At 56.9% G+C, this 16,191-nt stretch overlaps 1 protein-coding gene across 3 annotated transcripts in view; it reads right to left on the bottom strand.

Moving 5' to 3' along the window:
- Positions 1-522: 522 nt before the first annotated feature.
- Positions 523-16,191, bottom strand: part of RIPOR1 (RHO family interacting cell polarization regulator 1) — an 18,804-nt gene continuing 3,135 nt past the window's right edge. Inside the window, exons 1-22 of one of the 3 annotated variants that reach the window (XM_023210173.2) lie at positions 10,080-10,217; positions 9,115-9,241; positions 8,823-8,975; positions 8,579-8,657; positions 7,899-7,922; positions 7,751-7,804; positions 7,446-7,598; positions 7,288-7,351; positions 7,148-7,191; positions 6,945-7,070; positions 6,035-6,183; positions 5,831-5,960; positions 4,367-5,746; positions 4,162-4,280; positions 3,174-3,306; positions 2,778-2,913; positions 2,490-2,651; positions 1,766-1,924; positions 1,447-1,643; positions 1,275-1,358; positions 1,076-1,166; positions 523-942 (exon numbers count right to left, since the gene is read on the bottom strand). In XM_023210173.2, the coding sequence (XP_023065941.1) occupies positions 845-942; positions 1,076-1,166; positions 1,275-1,358; positions 1,447-1,643; positions 1,766-1,924; positions 2,490-2,651; positions 2,778-2,913; positions 3,174-3,306; positions 4,162-4,280; positions 4,367-5,746; positions 5,831-5,960; positions 6,035-6,183; positions 6,945-7,070; positions 7,148-7,191; positions 7,288-7,351; positions 7,446-7,598; positions 7,751-7,804; positions 7,899-7,922; positions 8,579-8,657; positions 8,823-8,975; positions 9,115-9,241; positions 10,080-10,098 (3,681 nt within the window). In that variant the 5' untranslated portion in view covers positions 10,099-10,217 and the 3' untranslated portion in view covers positions 523-844. Of the gene's footprint in view, positions 943-1,075; positions 1,167-1,274; positions 1,359-1,446; positions 1,644-1,765; positions 1,925-2,489; positions 2,652-2,777; positions 2,914-3,173; positions 3,307-4,161; positions 4,284-4,366; positions 5,747-5,830; positions 5,961-6,034; positions 6,184-6,944; positions 7,071-7,147; positions 7,192-7,287; positions 7,352-7,445; positions 7,599-7,750; positions 7,805-7,898; positions 7,923-8,578; positions 8,658-8,822; positions 8,976-9,114; positions 9,242-10,079; positions 10,218-16,191 lie in introns of those variants that run through there. The other 2 variants (XM_023210172.2, XM_023210174.2) reach the window with 2 other exon arrangements.

The following is a 16,191-nucleotide window of genomic DNA, read 5'->3' as shown; positions in this document are numbered from 1 at the left end:
TCTCCTGCCTCCCAGGTCCCAGCTCTTCCCCTCTGCAAGGAGCTCCTCTCCCCTGCCACCCAGCCTCAAGGAGCTTCTTCAGCCCCCTCTGCAGAAAGCTGCCCAGGCTGCAGAAGACCCAAACCTGGCATCTGCTGATGCAGATCTGCTGCCCCCTGGTGGGCAGAAGCTCCAGCCACCCCGTGCCTCCTTTCCCTTCCTGTTTTTCCTTTCCCTTCCCCTTTACTCCCAGGCCACAGCCTGGGATTGGCACCCTTTGGTGTTTTCTGGGCCAACTCCAGTTTAGCTCCACCTTGGGCCATAGTTCCCAGGCCCAGCGTAGGCCCCACCTGTAGGCTGAACCACCCTTTTCCCCTGCTCTCTTCTCCAAGCCCAGTTCCAGCCTTCTGGGCTTTCTTCCACCTGGATTTCCAGGACAAGTGCACATGGCACTGTCATAGCTGCAGTGTGGACACACCAGTGTCAGGCAGGGCCACAGCCAGAGGGTGTTGGAGCAGAGGGTAGGGAGTGTACCAGGCCATGTAGGAAAGGCATTTTGCTTTTTTATTTTCTGTAAAACTCTGTAAATAAAATACAAAATCAAGGGATGTGGCTGGGCAGAGGCAGGGTGGCCAAGCCCTGGACACTGATATGCGGCAAGGGATGTGCTGAGCCTAGGCTGGGAGGCACTTGACTGCAGGCACTGACTCTCCAACCCCAGGGGCAACAGAAGAATATATTAGATTTTCATTGCTAGGAATCTGTGGGGGAGGGGTATCTGGAGCCAGCCCTTACCCTCCTTGCCAGTGCCTGGTGAGCCCTGAAAGTAGGGGGAAGGGGCGCCAGGAACCCGTGGGTGAATAGTTTAGAATGCTGTGCTCGCCATGCTGCCAGGCCCAAAGATGCGGGGCAGGGCGTCCAGGGACTCCTCTAGCCGTCGATGGGCAGACTGTCCCTCTTCTCCTGTAATGAGTGAGGATGGGGTCGGGGTGGCCCTAGCCCCATCCCACTCTCCCACCCCTGGCGCCATCTCTCCTACCCCCATCAGCCAAGATGTTCCAGAACTCCACCCATCTCTCCCACCCCCCAGCCTCACCACACTGCTGTAGGCTCTGCTGGGCAGCTTCCCTCACAGCTTCTGTGTCAGTTTGGCAGAGGTACACCAGGGGCTCAATGCCCTCGGGAGCCTGTCAGGGGAGGGAACATTGAGGTGGGCCCAGGGGAGCAGATGGGAGGGGCTCAGGGGTGGGGGTGCCGGAAGGGGACAGAGGGGTGGGAGGGTTGGCAGGGGTCACCTTGATGCAGCCTAGAGCCAGGCAGCCAGCCACTCGAGTCTGCACATCCTCATCCTCCAGCTGGTCCAGAAAGCACAGGAGGGCCTGTGGAAGGGTGGGAGGACAGACTTAGCCAGATGCTGGGAGCCCAGGACTCCAGCCCTTGCCCTCAAGGGAGCCCTGTCCGACTCACCCTCTCCCGGAAGGCAGGGCCCAGTGACAGGCTCCGGAGCTGGGTGCTGACAGCAGCCATGACCTTGTTGTTGCCGTGGACGAGCAGGGAGCTGAGGGCCCGCAGCCCATCCCTTCGCAGACGCCCCTCGGGCGCCAATCTCAGGGCCTTCAGCACAACAGCCTGGTCATCTGAGTTCAGATTCCGCACCAGTAACACTGAAAAAAGGGGATATAGTGGGTGGATAGGCAAGGTGACAGGGTGAGGAGCTCCCGCTGGTGGACTCATGTCCTCAGATCCAAAGAGTCAGGCCACTTTGTGATCGGGGCCACCGCCTCACCCTCCTCGGCAGTCTCGGTCACGTAGGCCTCCATGGTGGGGCTGTCCAAGGTTTCCACAAAACTCCAGAACTGAAAGACCGTGAGCTGCTCTCCAGGCCCTGGCTGGGGCCTTCTAGGCAGCTTCTGCCCCAGGGCATCCTCCAGGAACTTCACACACACTGCAGGAGGCAGTAGCACGGGCCTCAGAGTTTGGGTGAACACAGGTGTTTTTTTTTTTTGAGACGGAGTCTCGCTCTGTCACCCAGGCTGGAGTGCAGTGGCGTAATCTCGGCTCACTGCAAGCTCTGCCTCCCGGGTTTACGCCATTCTCCTGCCTCAGCCTCCCAAGTAGCTGGGACTACAGGCGCCCGCCATCTCGCCCGGCTAGTTTTTTGTATTTTTTAGTAGAGACGGGGTTTCACCGTGTAGGCCAGGATGGTCTCGATCTCCTGACCTCGTGATCCACCCGTCTCGGCCTCCCAAAGTGCTGGGATTACAGGCTTGAGCCACCGCGCCCGGCCTGAACACAGGTTTTTAGAGGGGAGAGATGCTCCTATCCCAGGCTTAGGTCCAGGGGCCCTCTGTTCAAACCCCACCCATCTGGGTCCTTCTGCTTTAAGGCCCAAGTCTTTCCTGGTCTCCTCGGTGCCCAGTTCATTTATCTGTGTGGACTGACCTGGCTTCCCCGAGCTTCCTGTCACTGGGAATCTGAGCAAGGGTGGAAGGAGGAGGCAGCCTACTCACCAGCCTCAGCCAAGCCTGGCTGGCGCAGGGAGAGGCGGGCACCATACTGGTTGCAGAAGGTGAGAAGCACCCGCTCCACTGGGCAGAGGAAGCAGCTGAGTCTCTCTGTGCACTGGTCCCAGAAGGTCAGGAAGCCAGGCCGAGAGGCCGAGAACTGCACCACTGTGAGGGCGTGAGGGAAACTGTCAGCAATAGAGCAGGCGGGTGAGTAGAGAGCATGCAGATGGTGGTAGGCTGAGGCAGGAACTTCAAGGCAGATGGCAGAGCCCCAACCCACTGGGCCTTTACCTTCCTGGGCAGAGCTGGCCGGAATCTCCCACCGCCTGCTGAACTCGCATACTGCCTCCAGCACTCGGGCTTCCCGCAGCAGCCGCTCCAGGGCCCATGCCTCCTGGCATCGCAGAGGCCCAAATGTGCCCAGTTTCTGGAGAATATGGGTGGCCACGTAGCTCAGGCATCAGGGTAGGGCTTGGGAGGATCGTGCTCAGGGACAAGTCCCTCCCCACTTGGGGAGGTTGGGGCTACAGAGTTGGAAGATACTCCACTCAGCAAGGGCCAGATGCCAAGGGCCCTGGGGCACTGGGTGTGGCACTCAGAGGAGGTATAGAGGACCAGGATTGAAGAACAGGACTCCCTGGGGTTAGGGGTTACAAGGGAAGGGTGGGGAAACACCATCAGCCTCACCAGCAGGAGGCGACTGCAGTGGTACAGGTGCCGGACCAAGGCAGTGTCCAGAGCTGGACACCCCGTGCTGAGGGGGCGGGCACTGGGCGAGTCTATGCTGTCCTCAGCCCCAGCCTCTGGGCTGCTTGGAGGCCTGAGGGAAAAATGGGGTCAACCACCCCAGAGGCACACATCACCACCTGGTCACCAGGAGGCACGCATCACCACCTGGTCACCAGTGTTTATTTTTATTACGCTTCCCCCATCCCAGAAAGGAAGAAGATGATGCACTGACAGCAGACAGTGGGGTAAGTTCGTGGAGGATTTCTAGGAGGAAGGGGCTGGGATCAGCAGGTGGTAGAAGGGATTTCTGGAGTCAGTCTGCTCCGTGCTACCTCCAGCTGGGACCACTGGGGATGGCGTGGGTAGGAGTAGGCTGCAGGCGGGATGGTTTATGACAAGTGGACTGCAAAGGGTGCAGGGCATGGGGCTGTAACCTGGGCAACAGCAGAGGGAGGAGGGACCTGGCACAACTCTCAACTGGGAACCAGCAAAGGCCACTCCAGGACTGACAGTTGAGGGGCCAGGGCCTCTGGGAGAGTTGGGGTCAAGAAGGAGTGGGGCAGTGCTGGGGTCCCAGAGTGAACTGCGAGGCACTGAGAGAGCTTCTTCAAAGGGCAGGTCCAAGGTGAGGCCAAGGGGAAGAGGAGGGGCTGGAGGCACCCAAGCTGATGGGGACTGGAAGAGGAGGAAGACATTGCAGAGATGAGGAGGGCGGTCAGAAGCACTGGGGGGGGGATACATAGGGTTGGAGACATGCGCATGAAGGACATGGGGGGTGGACACAGGTGCACCTGCCAGCAACTCAGTCCTCATGTGCTCCACCTGACCCTGCCTCACCTGTCCTCCCCTTTGACTTTCTCCCAATTCACCTGTTCCACCTTTCCCTGGTCCTACCTCACCTTTTCCCTCTCACGGAGCCTCATGTCCACCTTGCCTAGCCCCCCACCTGTCCCCAGGAACATCATTGTCTTCATCTTCGTCTTCATTGAGGAAGCTGAAGCTCTCCAAGGCATGCTCCACGGTGATGCTGAGACTGGAGGCCCGGCTGCGAGTCAGACCTTGTCTCTGCTGAGGTTGTGAAGGGTGTCAGAGCAGCTGCTGCCCGCTGGCTGCCCTCCCTGGTTGCCCTAGCCCAGCCCAGCCCTCCTCACCATGAGCAGACTCTCTAGTCGGGTCACTTCCTGCTCCAGGCCCTGCAGCTCAGGAAACTGGCCACGGTAGTCATCCAGGGCAGCCATTAGGGCCCCCAGTGCCTCCTCCAGGATCTTGTCCCCAGACCCTCCGGCTGCCCCTGGGACTGGGGTCTGGACAGCCATGGCCAGGCTAAGGTCTGAATGCTGGGGTGCAGGGGTTGGGGGTGAGGGAGTGGGGCTTAGACTCTGAACCATAGACTCTGGGGGATCTGGGGCAGGGCTTGTGAGGGGTTTCCTACTGGAATGGGCAGGACTTGGGTGGGAGGTGCTGGGGACTATAGAGTCTGCCTGAGTGCAGGAATTGGAGGCTGGGGGACTACAGGGAAGGGAGTCCGTGCCTGGGAGGGTGGGGTCTGAGTGTTTGGAGGGGCTGGAGAGGGTAGCAAGTTCTGGAGAAGTGGAAGGACTTACATTTATAAGGGTGGGGCTTGTGGTGGGATGGGTGGGGCTTGTGGCAGTCTGGACTAGGCCCATAGCACTGGGGTTTGGACTTGTAGTGGTGGGAGGTGACATCCTGGTTTTATGAGTGGGACTTGTGGGTGTGTGGGTGGGACTTATAGTGGTAGGAGTTGACATCCTGGTTTTATGGGTGGGACTTGTGGGGGTATGGGTGGGGCTTGGCATGGTATGGGTGTGGCTTATGGTAGTCTGGACTGGGCCTATGATACTGACAGTAGGGCCTGTAGTAGTAAGGGTAGAGATTATGAGCTTGTGGGTAGAGCCTTTAGTAGTGTGAGTGGGGGGGCTTTGAATGGCACTACAGGTGGAGCCTGTAGTGGTGTGAGTGGGGCCTGGCAGTTCTGAAGGGCCAGAGTCTGTGGCCTTATGAACTGAGTCTAGGTGTGCAGATGGGGCAGGGTCTGTAGATGTGGGGACAGAGCCTGTTGTACCGAGGGTGGAGCTTGTGGTAGAGTGGCCAGGGTCCAGGGTAGGAGGAACAGGACTGGGGTGCTCTCCATGGGTGGGAGCTGGGTGTGCAGGTGGGCTAGGTCCCCAGGCTAGGCTTTCTGGGCCAATGGCCTCCACTGAAGCCTCAGCCAAGGCAGCGTCTACACTAGCCTCACTGATGTGGCTAAGAGTCCGACTGTAGGGTGCATGCCCATTTGCCAGGACTGGGCCCACGGCCCCCTCCTCATCCAGGGGACCAGAGCTGGGGGTCTCAGGCCTACGGAAGGCAACTTGGATGGGAAGGAGCTCAGGCTGCTGCACCAGGGGCCTAGGGGCTGATGAGTGGCGGGCAGTGCCTGAGAGCTGTGGGCTGGATGAGTCGTCTGAAGATTCGGATGACAGGGACCATGCTGTCCCATTCTCCAGCTCCTCCTGCCGTCGCAGCATGTTCTGAGAAAGAGGAAAGGGCATGTCAGAACCACCCCCAGGGAGCCTCTGGGGGATGGCAAGGCCTGGACCTGGGCTATGACTCACATAGAAGGCCTGTTCCCGAAGTGAGGGTGTGTCTGGTGGGCTCTGGCTATAGGTGGAGAAGCGCTTGGTGACTGTGGAGGCCTTGTTGACAGAAGAAGCGGCTGAGGGCTGGTCATCCTTGTCGAAGGGGCTGGGAAGGGAAGAGGCTGTTGGCAGGTGCCACAGCCCTCGTGGCCCTCCCCCAAGCCCCTCAGCCCCACCAACCTCCATGTGACTTCCAGGCTGAGCTTGATGGTGCCAAGGTCATTGATATCCACAGCCACAACCTGGGGCAGGGCGGCAAACAGGTCCTTGGTCTCACAGGAGACACTGCCCACAACCACATGGTTGGCCAGGCCCTTCAGTTCTGTCACCTGTAGCCAAGAGTGCATGGTGGGGTCACAGGGGTGCAGGGGCTATGAGATCATGGGCAATCTGAGGTCTGAATTTGCACAGAACTTATAAAATGGTCATGGGAGGCTGAGGCGGGAGGATCACTTAAGGCCAGGAGTTCAAAACCAACCTGGGCAACATGGCAAGACTGTCTCAAAAAAAAAAAAAAAAAACAAAAAAGAATTTAGCCAGGCATGGTGGTGCACCTGTAGTCCCAGCTACTTGGGAGGCTGAAGTGGGAGGATGGGTTGAGCCCAGGAGTTTGAGGCTGCAGTGAGGTATGATTGCACTGCTGTACTCCAGCCTGAGTGACAGAGTGAGACCTGCCATCTCCTTGATAGATAGATAGATAGATAGATAGATAGATAGATAGATAGATAGATAGATAGATAAATGCTCATGGAGCCATGGATGCTTGAAGCAGCCTGGGAGCATGGGAATCACAGAGGTCTGCATGGTAGGGTCACTGAGGTTATGAGGTCACAGCCTCATGGGAGCTTAGGAGACCAAATATTCACAGGGTCAGAAGATCATGAGGAGGTCACAGGGTCAGGAGGCCATGATGTCCTAAGAATCATAAAGATTGTTTCTCTGAGGGCCACAGAGATCATGAAGGTCATGGGATATCTTCACAGGGCTATGGAGCCATGAGGGGATTACAGGAGTAAGGGACTCAGGGTAATGGGGGTCACAAGGGGTTCACAGGACCACAGTGGCCTGTTATCCTGGGCAGAGACATCACCTTGATAGACAGAAATTCCGTGAGCAGAGGGAGAAAGATGGTTTCTTCACTGTCCCACACCTGCTTTCCACTACCCTCAATTCGGCCCCGTAGTTTCCAGCGCTGACGCCCATATTTCATGCAGATCTGGGGGAACAGGCGGGATGAGGCAGCCTAGGTGTTGGGACCCTACCAACCCAGCCTTTCCCTGCACATTCTCATACCTCATATTGATCGCCTACACACAACCTGGCGAAGCCAGCCAGCCCTGGGAGTTGGGGGAGAAGGGGAGAAGTTGGTGAGCCATATCGGAGGTCTTCAGCATACTCCCTCCGGCCCCCCGCCTGCCCCCACAACTCAGTACCTTTCATTCGGAGATGAAACTCGCCCAGCTGTGCCTCCAGCTCACTCTCCAGCAGACACATGCTCTGGGAGGGAGGGGCAGGGACAGGAGGGGGTCAAGAGCCAGCCACTAGCCCTGCCACACCCTGTGCCTCTGCCTTGTGGGCACCCATCCCTCACCTCTGTGTACTCGCGATGCCCCCGAGTGGCCTCTGCTAGGCTGTCCCGGGCCTCTCGGCTCCCCGGGGACCCAGTGGTATAGGCACGGACCATGTTGTAGGCACCATCCCGGAGACGGCGCTGGACACAGTATGCCTCATACAGCTCGTCGATCTGGAAAGGTGAGTGGGGTGACAGTAGGGGGACTGAGACTCACCTCTGGGTTTACTTACCTTTGGGGTTGCTCACCCTGGGCCTGGCACTGCCTTTCTTCTCCCTATGATATCCAACCCCCCACCCACCCTGCACACATGCTGCACTCATACCTTGCTGGCATGGAACTCCAGTCGTCGCAGGAAGCGTTCAATGGACTTGACTTGCTGGGGGAGAGGTGGGTCAGGAGGGGCCTGAAGCCCAGGGCCCTTACCCTCCCTGTGAGCCAATCCCTTCCAGTACCATTCCAAGCATACTCACCTTGTCCAGATCATACAGGAAGCCCTGCAGGGGGTGGGGAGAAGGGGCAAATATTTAGGAGGGATGAGGAGGACTCCAGCAGAGGCACTCAGACTCATCACAGCTCCCCTCTCTCACACCACAGTCCACAAGCACTCCCATCACAGTAGCAACTGATGCCCCTTCCTGCTGGCCTAGCCCTTGGTGGATGCTGGTAGCACAGATCTGGTCCCTTCAACACCCTCCAGGACCTCTCCCCCCACCTCTTCCCTGGGATTCCTTTTCCTGCAGCCCCCTGGGGAGAGCTCTATGCTTCCTTGGGCAAGGTTCCCTCTGCAGGGGAACTCCCACCAAGACCCGACAGAAGTGTTCCCTCCTCTGGGAAGCCCGTCTTCCTAAGAAGCACCATGCAGCAGTACCACTGCTCAATACCAATGGCAGCAGAATCTCCTGCTGTCCATGTCTGTAGGGGTCCCACCTACCCCACTGGAAGCTCCTGGAGCAGGTACTGAGCCCCAAGCAGAAAGTATGCACAGCAAAGTTTGGGGATAGAAAAGCCCTCAGCCTTTCCTGATATCCCCTTTTCTACTCACACCTGAACCAGATCACTTCAGAAAATAACCCAGATATCACCCAGGGCTGGCCTTGCCCAGCCCTCCACACCAAAGAGGCAAAGGGCATCCCTACCTCCCGCCACTCACCAAGCGGGAATTCCTCTTGGACTCCCTTATCTGCCCCTGGAGTTTCTCCTGCTCCTGCTGGTGCACTTCCAAGTAGGCCCTGAGGAAAGGGGCGACCACAAGAATGAACTCGGCTCTCCAGGCTCATGCTGCCCAGGGTGCAGACAGCAGGGAGAGGGCATGGGGCTGGAGAAGGTTCCTGCTAGCAGGAGGCGGGCTTGGGGAGGGATCCCGGGACAGGGCTGGGAAGAGAGGAGCTGCTCACGTCAGGCCTCGCTTCAGCGCCGCATACACCAGGTCCAGCCGCTCGGGTTGCGGCACCTTGGCGGCTGGGTGAGCCACAGAAAACATCCTGGACACTCGGGAGAGCGCGGGGGGCTTCCGTGGGGGCCCCGGCGGGCTGAAGACAGGGAAGCTCCTGAGGGAGAGGCTGTCCTCAGAAAGAGGAGAGCAGGAGTCCCCCAGACCCTCACTACGCACCCCCAGATCCTCACTAGCGCCCAGTCCCAGCCCCATCTGACGCCCTTTGACCCCACCAACCCTGCGAGGCCGCGTACCTGGGCCCCCGCTCGTGGCTGCCGAGGACGCCTGCGAAGGACTGGCTCCTACTGACCCGGGCGCTGAGCAGACGGCGCTGCGGCCGCACCGACAGGGACATCATAGAGTGAGTCCGCGCGGGGCTCCCTGCGGGGGATCGGGCGGGGGGGGGGTGTCCAGTACCAGTCGCATCCCCGAAGCCCTCTCCCCACAGCTGGAATCCAGGGCTGGCGCAGGTCTTTCCTGTCGCTAGGCACAGCTGCCCCAGCGGGCTCCGGCCGGGTCCTCCTAGTCCCGCCGACCTGGGCGCTAATGACAGGCCAGCCGCAGGCGACTCGGTCTTGGACTCAGCGTGGCCTCGGCTCGGCCCCCACTTCCTGCCGAGGTGCGGGCTCAGCCCGCCGCGGGGCAGGAAGGGGGGTCGCGCGCGGACCCTCCTCTGGCTAGGAAGGGGCAGGAAAGAGGCGGCGCGCGGGAAGAATGTGCGGAAGCGCCTGTTTACCCGGGGGCGGGGCGGCCTCCCCAGCCCTGCCCCAGACGCCCCCCCCCACCCAGGCCACCCGGAGTTCGGGCGCCCCCACCCCAGGAGGCAGAGGAGGTCACGGGGCGGGGCAGGGCGCACGCTCGGAGCCCTACGGAGCTGCCCGACAGGCCCATCCGGTGCGGGTTTGTTGCCTGCCCCCCGCCCGCCAGCGTGACCTGCTCCCCACAGCCCCCACCGGCCCCGCCGTCCCGGCGCCCTCCCGGCCGGGGGATTCCCAGATCCGAGCGCGATGTCGAGAAGGGCCCCGCCCCCTCCTGTTTCATGTGGCTCCCACCTGGAAACTGAGTCACGGACGTGCGCCTCCACCCCGGCCTCGGCCGGGAGAGCTCCTCGGCAGACCCCCACCCCGCTTCGGCGAAACACCCACTCCTGGCCCCCGAACCCGGCCTGCGCCCCCTGGGGCCAGTCCCTGAGCTTTCGCAGCCCCGAGCCGGGTCCTACCTCTCTTCTTGGTGTTCATGGTGGGTCTGGGACGGTCCCCGACCCGCGCTCGCCCACCGCGGACCCTGCAGCCCTGGCCACTTGGAGCCGCCCGGCTGGGCTCCCGGCTCACTCCCAGCGGCTCTGGCTCGGCTTCGGCTCCTCCCGGCGCCGCCCCCCGCCCAGTTCCTGCCGCCTGACTCAGCCCGCCTGGATGGGGCGGAACCGGTGACTGGGGTTCCCCTCGGGGAGGGGACCGACGGGGGTGTGGGGGGATCTTCTCGGCTGGGGTCAGTAATGTGCGTAAAGGGATTTGAACATGGGGATGAATATGGAGGGATAGAATGAAGGCGCTAAGTGGAGGAAGTATCGGACATTAGAGTAGGGGCCTTAAAGAGTCGCTGTTGAGGCCGGGCGCAGTGGTTCACGCCTGTAATCCCAGCACTTTGGGAGGCCGAGGCGGGCGGATCACGAGGTCAGGAGTTCGAGACCAGCCTGGCCAACATGACAAAACCCCCATCTCTACTAAAAATACAAAAATTAGCCAGGCATGAAGGCGCACACCTGGAATCCCAGCTACTCAGGAGGCTGAGGCAGGAGAATCGCTTGAACCCGGGAGCTGGCGCCACTGCACTCCAGCCTGGGTGACAGAGTGATACTCCATCCCTCCCAAAAAAGAGTTGCTGTTGAGCAGTGCTAAGGCTGAACACACAGAGAGCTGGGGTTCTAAGTGTGTGAAGGTGGATAGTAGGGGGCTGAAGAGTGGAAGGATGGGCCAAGGGTGCTGATTGGAGGGGCTGTGCCAATGGAGGGCAGAGAGTTAGGGCACTGATCACCAGGGGACTGGGAGGCTGAGAAGAGAGGCTGAAAGTGTGGGACTAGATCCACCCCATAGTGTGTGCTGCTGCGCCAAGAGGGATGCAGAGAAGGAACTGGATGCAGCGTCCCATAGCCCCATGCACCACCCCACCTCTACTCCCACAGAGTGAGTGCTCAGTCTGAGCACTCCCCTCCTCCCAGGACCCAGGGGAAAGGATCAGGTCCGGCTGCCAGCCAGGGCCTCCTCCCTAGTCAAGCTGCATCCTAGGCTAATGTCCCATCCTTACTGCCCCCAGCTCACATGGGCCTCTCAGGTTCTGCATTCCCATCCTGATCCCCATCCCCAGTGTCTCTTTGTTTTTTTTTTTTTTTTTTTTTCGGAGACAGAGTCTTGTGCTATCACCCAGACTGTAGTGCAGTGGCACGATCTCGGCTCACTGCAACCTCCGCCTCTCAGATTTAAGCGATTCTCCTGCCTCAGGCTCCCAAGTAGCTGGTATTACAAGCACCCACCATTATGCCCGGCTAATGTTTGTATTTTTAGTAGAGACAGGGTTTCACCATGCTGGCCAGGCTGGTCTCAAACTCTTGACCTCAAGTGATCAGCCTGCCTCATTCTCCCAAAGTGCTGGGATTACAGGCATGAGCCACCGTGCCCAGCCTATCTCTTTGAATATCCCATGTCCACCTCTAGCCTGGATAGATGCCACCATGCCCATCCCTCCCCTGACCTTGGAGGGGCTGGATGCTCCCCCATCCCATAAACACTCTTGCTCCCTGAGGCTCAATTCTCCCATACTGTGCTTACTTTCTCCCCAAGAGTCTGGGTTGGGCCCAGGGGTCTGCATTTCCACAAGTTCCCCCTCCCCCTGACAGATTCAGATGCAAGAGGTCCAGGGACCTCAGTTTGAGACATGTTATTCTCCCCTCCTCCTTGAAGCCGAAGCCTGGGTACCCTGCACCCTACACTGGTGACCTGTGCATCCCATGGATTGCCTGCCTAAAACTGGCCTCTCTGCTCCCTTCAGCCATCCCCAGCCTTATCACCCGCCTTTGGAATGCCCCTTTCCTAAACCACAACCACACTGATACAACCCTCAGGCTTTCCATTACCCCCACCTCAGCTACCTTTTACCTGAGACCTCTCACCCCTTGAGCTCTCTTTCATTTATTTACCTGTTCACTGAATGGCAACCCTGTGCCAAGTATGTGCCAGTCACTGGAGATACAGCCCAGAATTTCACAGACACCACCCTGTGCAGAGCTCACACAGTCCGCCTCTGCTTTTTTTTTTCTGCCAGCTCCCTCCTACCTTCTCTTCCCTACCTTCCCTGCACAGCCTCCTCCCCAGCCTGGATTCACAGCCACCATCCCATCACTCACCTGCTGCAAGTATCCTCAGCACTGCCTGCCTTTCTCCCAGCTGATAGAAACCAGCCCTGGGGAACCCAACTCCTGGTCTTCTCTACACCTGCACACAGGTTGGCAGGAGTTCCCAGAGGTCTTGGCACAGCAGCCTGGCTGGAATCATAGAGCAATCCTCAACCTTGGCCAGGTCCTCACCACCCACCTGGCAAATCCTCAAGTGTGACTTTAGTCTTCTTTCTCCTTTTGGGGTGTTTCAGACTTTCTCCACAAGTCTCAGACAAGCTCAAGTCACTCCCACATGAAAAATAAAAACAGGCTGGGTGCAGTGGCTCATGCCTGTAATCCCAACACTTCGGGAGGCGGGGGGTGGATCACTTGAGGTCAGGAGTTCGAGACCAGCTTGGCCAACATGGTGAAACCCCACCTCTGCTAAAAAATATAAAAATTAGCTGGGTGTGGTGGTGCGCACCTATAGTGCCAGCTACCTGGGAGGCTGAGGCAGGAGAATCGCTTGAACCTGGGATGCAGAGGCAGCATAGAGCTGATATTGTGCCACTGCACTCCAGGCTGGGTGACAGAGCGGGAGTCTGTCTCAAAAAAGAAAAAAAGAAAACCCTGGAAACTGTCCAGATACCTGTCAATGAATAATGGAATTACCACACAGCAAAAAGAATGAAAAATATACAGTGACATGCAACAATATGGGTGAATCTGAGAGCAAATCCAAGAGAGGACGAATGTATGATCCCCTTGATAATGAAGTTCAAAAGCAAGCAAAACCAATCTATGGTGATAGAAGTTAGCCTGGTAGTCTCCCTCCAGGTGTTGTGACTGAAGAGGCCACAAGGAGTCTTCCAGGATGCTGGTAATGTCCTATTTCCTGCTCTGGGTTAAATTTCCTGATCCTATATGAGTGTGTTCTCTTATGAAAATATACAGAGTTGTACACTTAGGACATACACACTTTTTGTGTCCCTATTATATTTCAATGTAAAATTGGTTATAATTACAAAATGTTGGGCCAGTGCGGTGGCTCATGCCTGTAATCCCAGCACCTTGGGAGGCTGAGGCAGGTGGATCACTCGAGGCTAGGAGTTTGAGACCAGCCTGGCCAACATGGTGAAACCCTGACTCTATTAAAAATACAAAAATTAGCCAGGCGTGGTGGCATGGTCTGTAGTCCCAGCTACTTGGGAGGCTGAGGCGTAAGAATTGCTGAACCCAGGAGGCAGAGGCTTCAGTGAGCCGAGATCACACTGCACTACAACCTGGGTGACAGAGCAAGATTCTTTCTTCAAAAAAAAAAAAAAAAAAATTCAAAAAAAAAAAGAAACAGTCCCAGGATGGTGGTTCATGACTATAATCCCAATTACTCAGAAGGCTGAGGCAGGAGAATTGCTTGAACCTGGGAGGTGGAGGTTGCAGTGAGCCAAGATGGCACCATTGCACTCCAGCCTGGGCGACAAGAGCAAAACTCTGTCTCAAAAAAAAAAAAAAAAAAAAAAGACTGCCCTGTGGACCTTCTGTCTTTCTTCAGCTACCGAATTCCTTATTCCATCTCTCTCCTCTCCTTTCAAAGCCAAGTGTCTTAAAGAGATGTCTACCTGCATTTTCTCACTATACCCGCCTGCTCCTCTTCCCACACTGGTCCAGTTTTTGTATCCACCATTCCCCTGACTAGTCTGGACAAGGTCACCAGTGACCTTCCTGTTGCTGAACCCAGTGCCCATGTTTCATCCTTATCCTGCTTGATCTCAGCAAAACTTTGGACTTTGTGGCTCCTCTCCTCTTCTTTAAGCCCTTCCTTCCCCTGAATTTCAACAGGCAATACGCTGGTTTTCTATCTACCTCTCTGGCTGCATATCTTACTTTCCCACAGAGGGCCCTTCTCTCCCCCCATCCCTGAAAGGGCCTTATCCTCCCCGCCCTTGGGCTGTGCACAGCTCCTGCAGCTCAATGCCATCTAAATGTTGCCAGCTTCCTTATCTCTCCTTCACCCAAGCCACTCTTCTGAGCACTAGGCCTCTGTATCCAGCTGCCCGCTTGCTGCCTCCCCAGATGCTGAGTGCACTGTCACAGTGCATGCTGGGTTTGAGGTTCCCAAACCAAATTCACCACTTTCTTTTTTTTTTTTTGAGACGGAGTCTCGCTCTGTCGCCCAGGCTGGAGTGCAGTGGCCAGATCTCAGCTCACTGCAAGCTCTGCCTCCTGGGTTCACGCCATTCTCCTGCCTCAGCCTCCCGAGTAGCTGGGACTACAGGAGCCTGCCACCTCGCCCGGCTAGTTTTTTGTATTTTTTAGTAGAGACGGGGTTTCACCGGGTTAGCCAGGATGGTCTCGATCTCCTGACCTCGTGATCCGCCCGTCTCGGCCTCCCAAAGTGCTGGGATTACAGGCTTGAGCCACTGCGCCCGGCCAAATTCACCACTTTCCACCTGACTCTCCTCAGTCTCAACTTCTCCATGACACCTCACCATCTATGTACCCCGTTGTTCAAGACAGAAACTAGGAGTCATCCTGGATGTCTCAGTTAGCCTCCATGGCCACTCAGTCATCCCCTCCTGCCAGGTCTGGCTCTTAAATCTCTCTGCAATCTGCCACCTCACCTCTACCCCTATAGCCAGAATTCAGGTCCAAGCCATCACCAACTCTCCCCTCAAGTCCTACAGCTGGGCTTCTGATGAGTTAGAACCTTCCGGAGGGGCTCCCTGTCTCCACTCTAACCTGCAATCATCCATTCGTTATTCAGTAACAACACTGACCTTAAAATTCTAGCCACTTGGCAGTGCCAAAAACTGTACTTTATTGAGAGCATTCTATATGCCCGGCATTGAGCTTAGCAAACATCATCTCATTTAATCCTGGCAACAGCCTTATGGGGGTAAGTCCTATTAGCCCCACTTCACACTTGAGAAACCTGAGGTTAACTGTGTGACCTTGGGCAAGACACTTATTCAGCCTTTTGGGCTTCAGACACCCATCTGTAAAAAGAGGACAATAATAATAATAACAACAGCTATTTCCCAAGGCTGCTGGGAGGATGAAATGAGATCTCCTCTCATGAGGATGTCCCTCTATAGGAAGTGTTTGGGGAAGGAAGAATTGTATGTGGGGTAGGGATGTTGAGGTAGACTCACTACCTAACTTTTTTTTTTTTTTTTTTGAGATGGAGTCTTGCTCTGTCACCCAGGCTGGAGTGCAGTGGCCGGATCTCAGCTCACGGCAAGGCGCCCACCACCGTGCCCGGCTAGTTTTTTTGTATTTTTTAGTAGAAACGGGGTTTCACCGTGTTAGCCAGGATGGTCTCGATCTCCTGACCTCGTGATCCGCCCGTCTCGGCCTCCCAAAGCGCTGGGATTACAGGCTTGAGCCACTGCACCCGGCCTGTTTCTTTTTTTTTTTTAGACAAGGTTTCACTCTGTCACCCAGGTCTCAGTGCAGTGGTGCGTTCATAGCTCACTGCAGCCTTAAACTCCTAGGCTCAAGTGATCTTACTGCCTTAGCCTCCCAAGTAGCTGGAACCACAGGCATGTACCACCATGCTTAGCTAACATCTCACTGTGAACAAACAACAAATACTAACTGCTGTTATTTTTAACAGTCACACAGCTGGTAAGTGGCAAGACCGAGATTCAAACCCAGGCTGTCTGACCCCAGGACTCTAAATCTTTAATATCACTCTGTTCAGACTGATGTGAAATAGCCACAGCCACTCTTGTCCCAGGGAGAAAGACTGGACTCTCTAACATGACCCACGAGGCCCTTCAGGATCTGTCCTGTCCCTCACATTCTTTCAACCACTCCTCCCCTCCCAGTCCCCTGCTTTCTCTGTTCCAGCAACTGAGACCCTCTCTCAGTACCTGCAAGGTTCTTCAGACTGTGACCAGCAGCCCCCATCACTCCTTTTTTTTTTTTTTTTTTTTTGAGATGGAGTCTCGCTCTGTCG

Source organism: Piliocolobus tephrosceles, chromosome 17 (genome assembly GCF_002776525.5).
Source record: "Piliocolobus tephrosceles isolate RC106 chromosome 17, ASM277652v3, whole genome shotgun sequence".
Taxonomy (NCBI): Eukaryota; Metazoa; Chordata; class Mammalia; order Primates; family Cercopithecidae; genus Piliocolobus; species Piliocolobus tephrosceles.
Note: the sequence above shows the minus strand (reverse complement) of the source record. Positions and strands in the feature narration are given on the sequence as shown.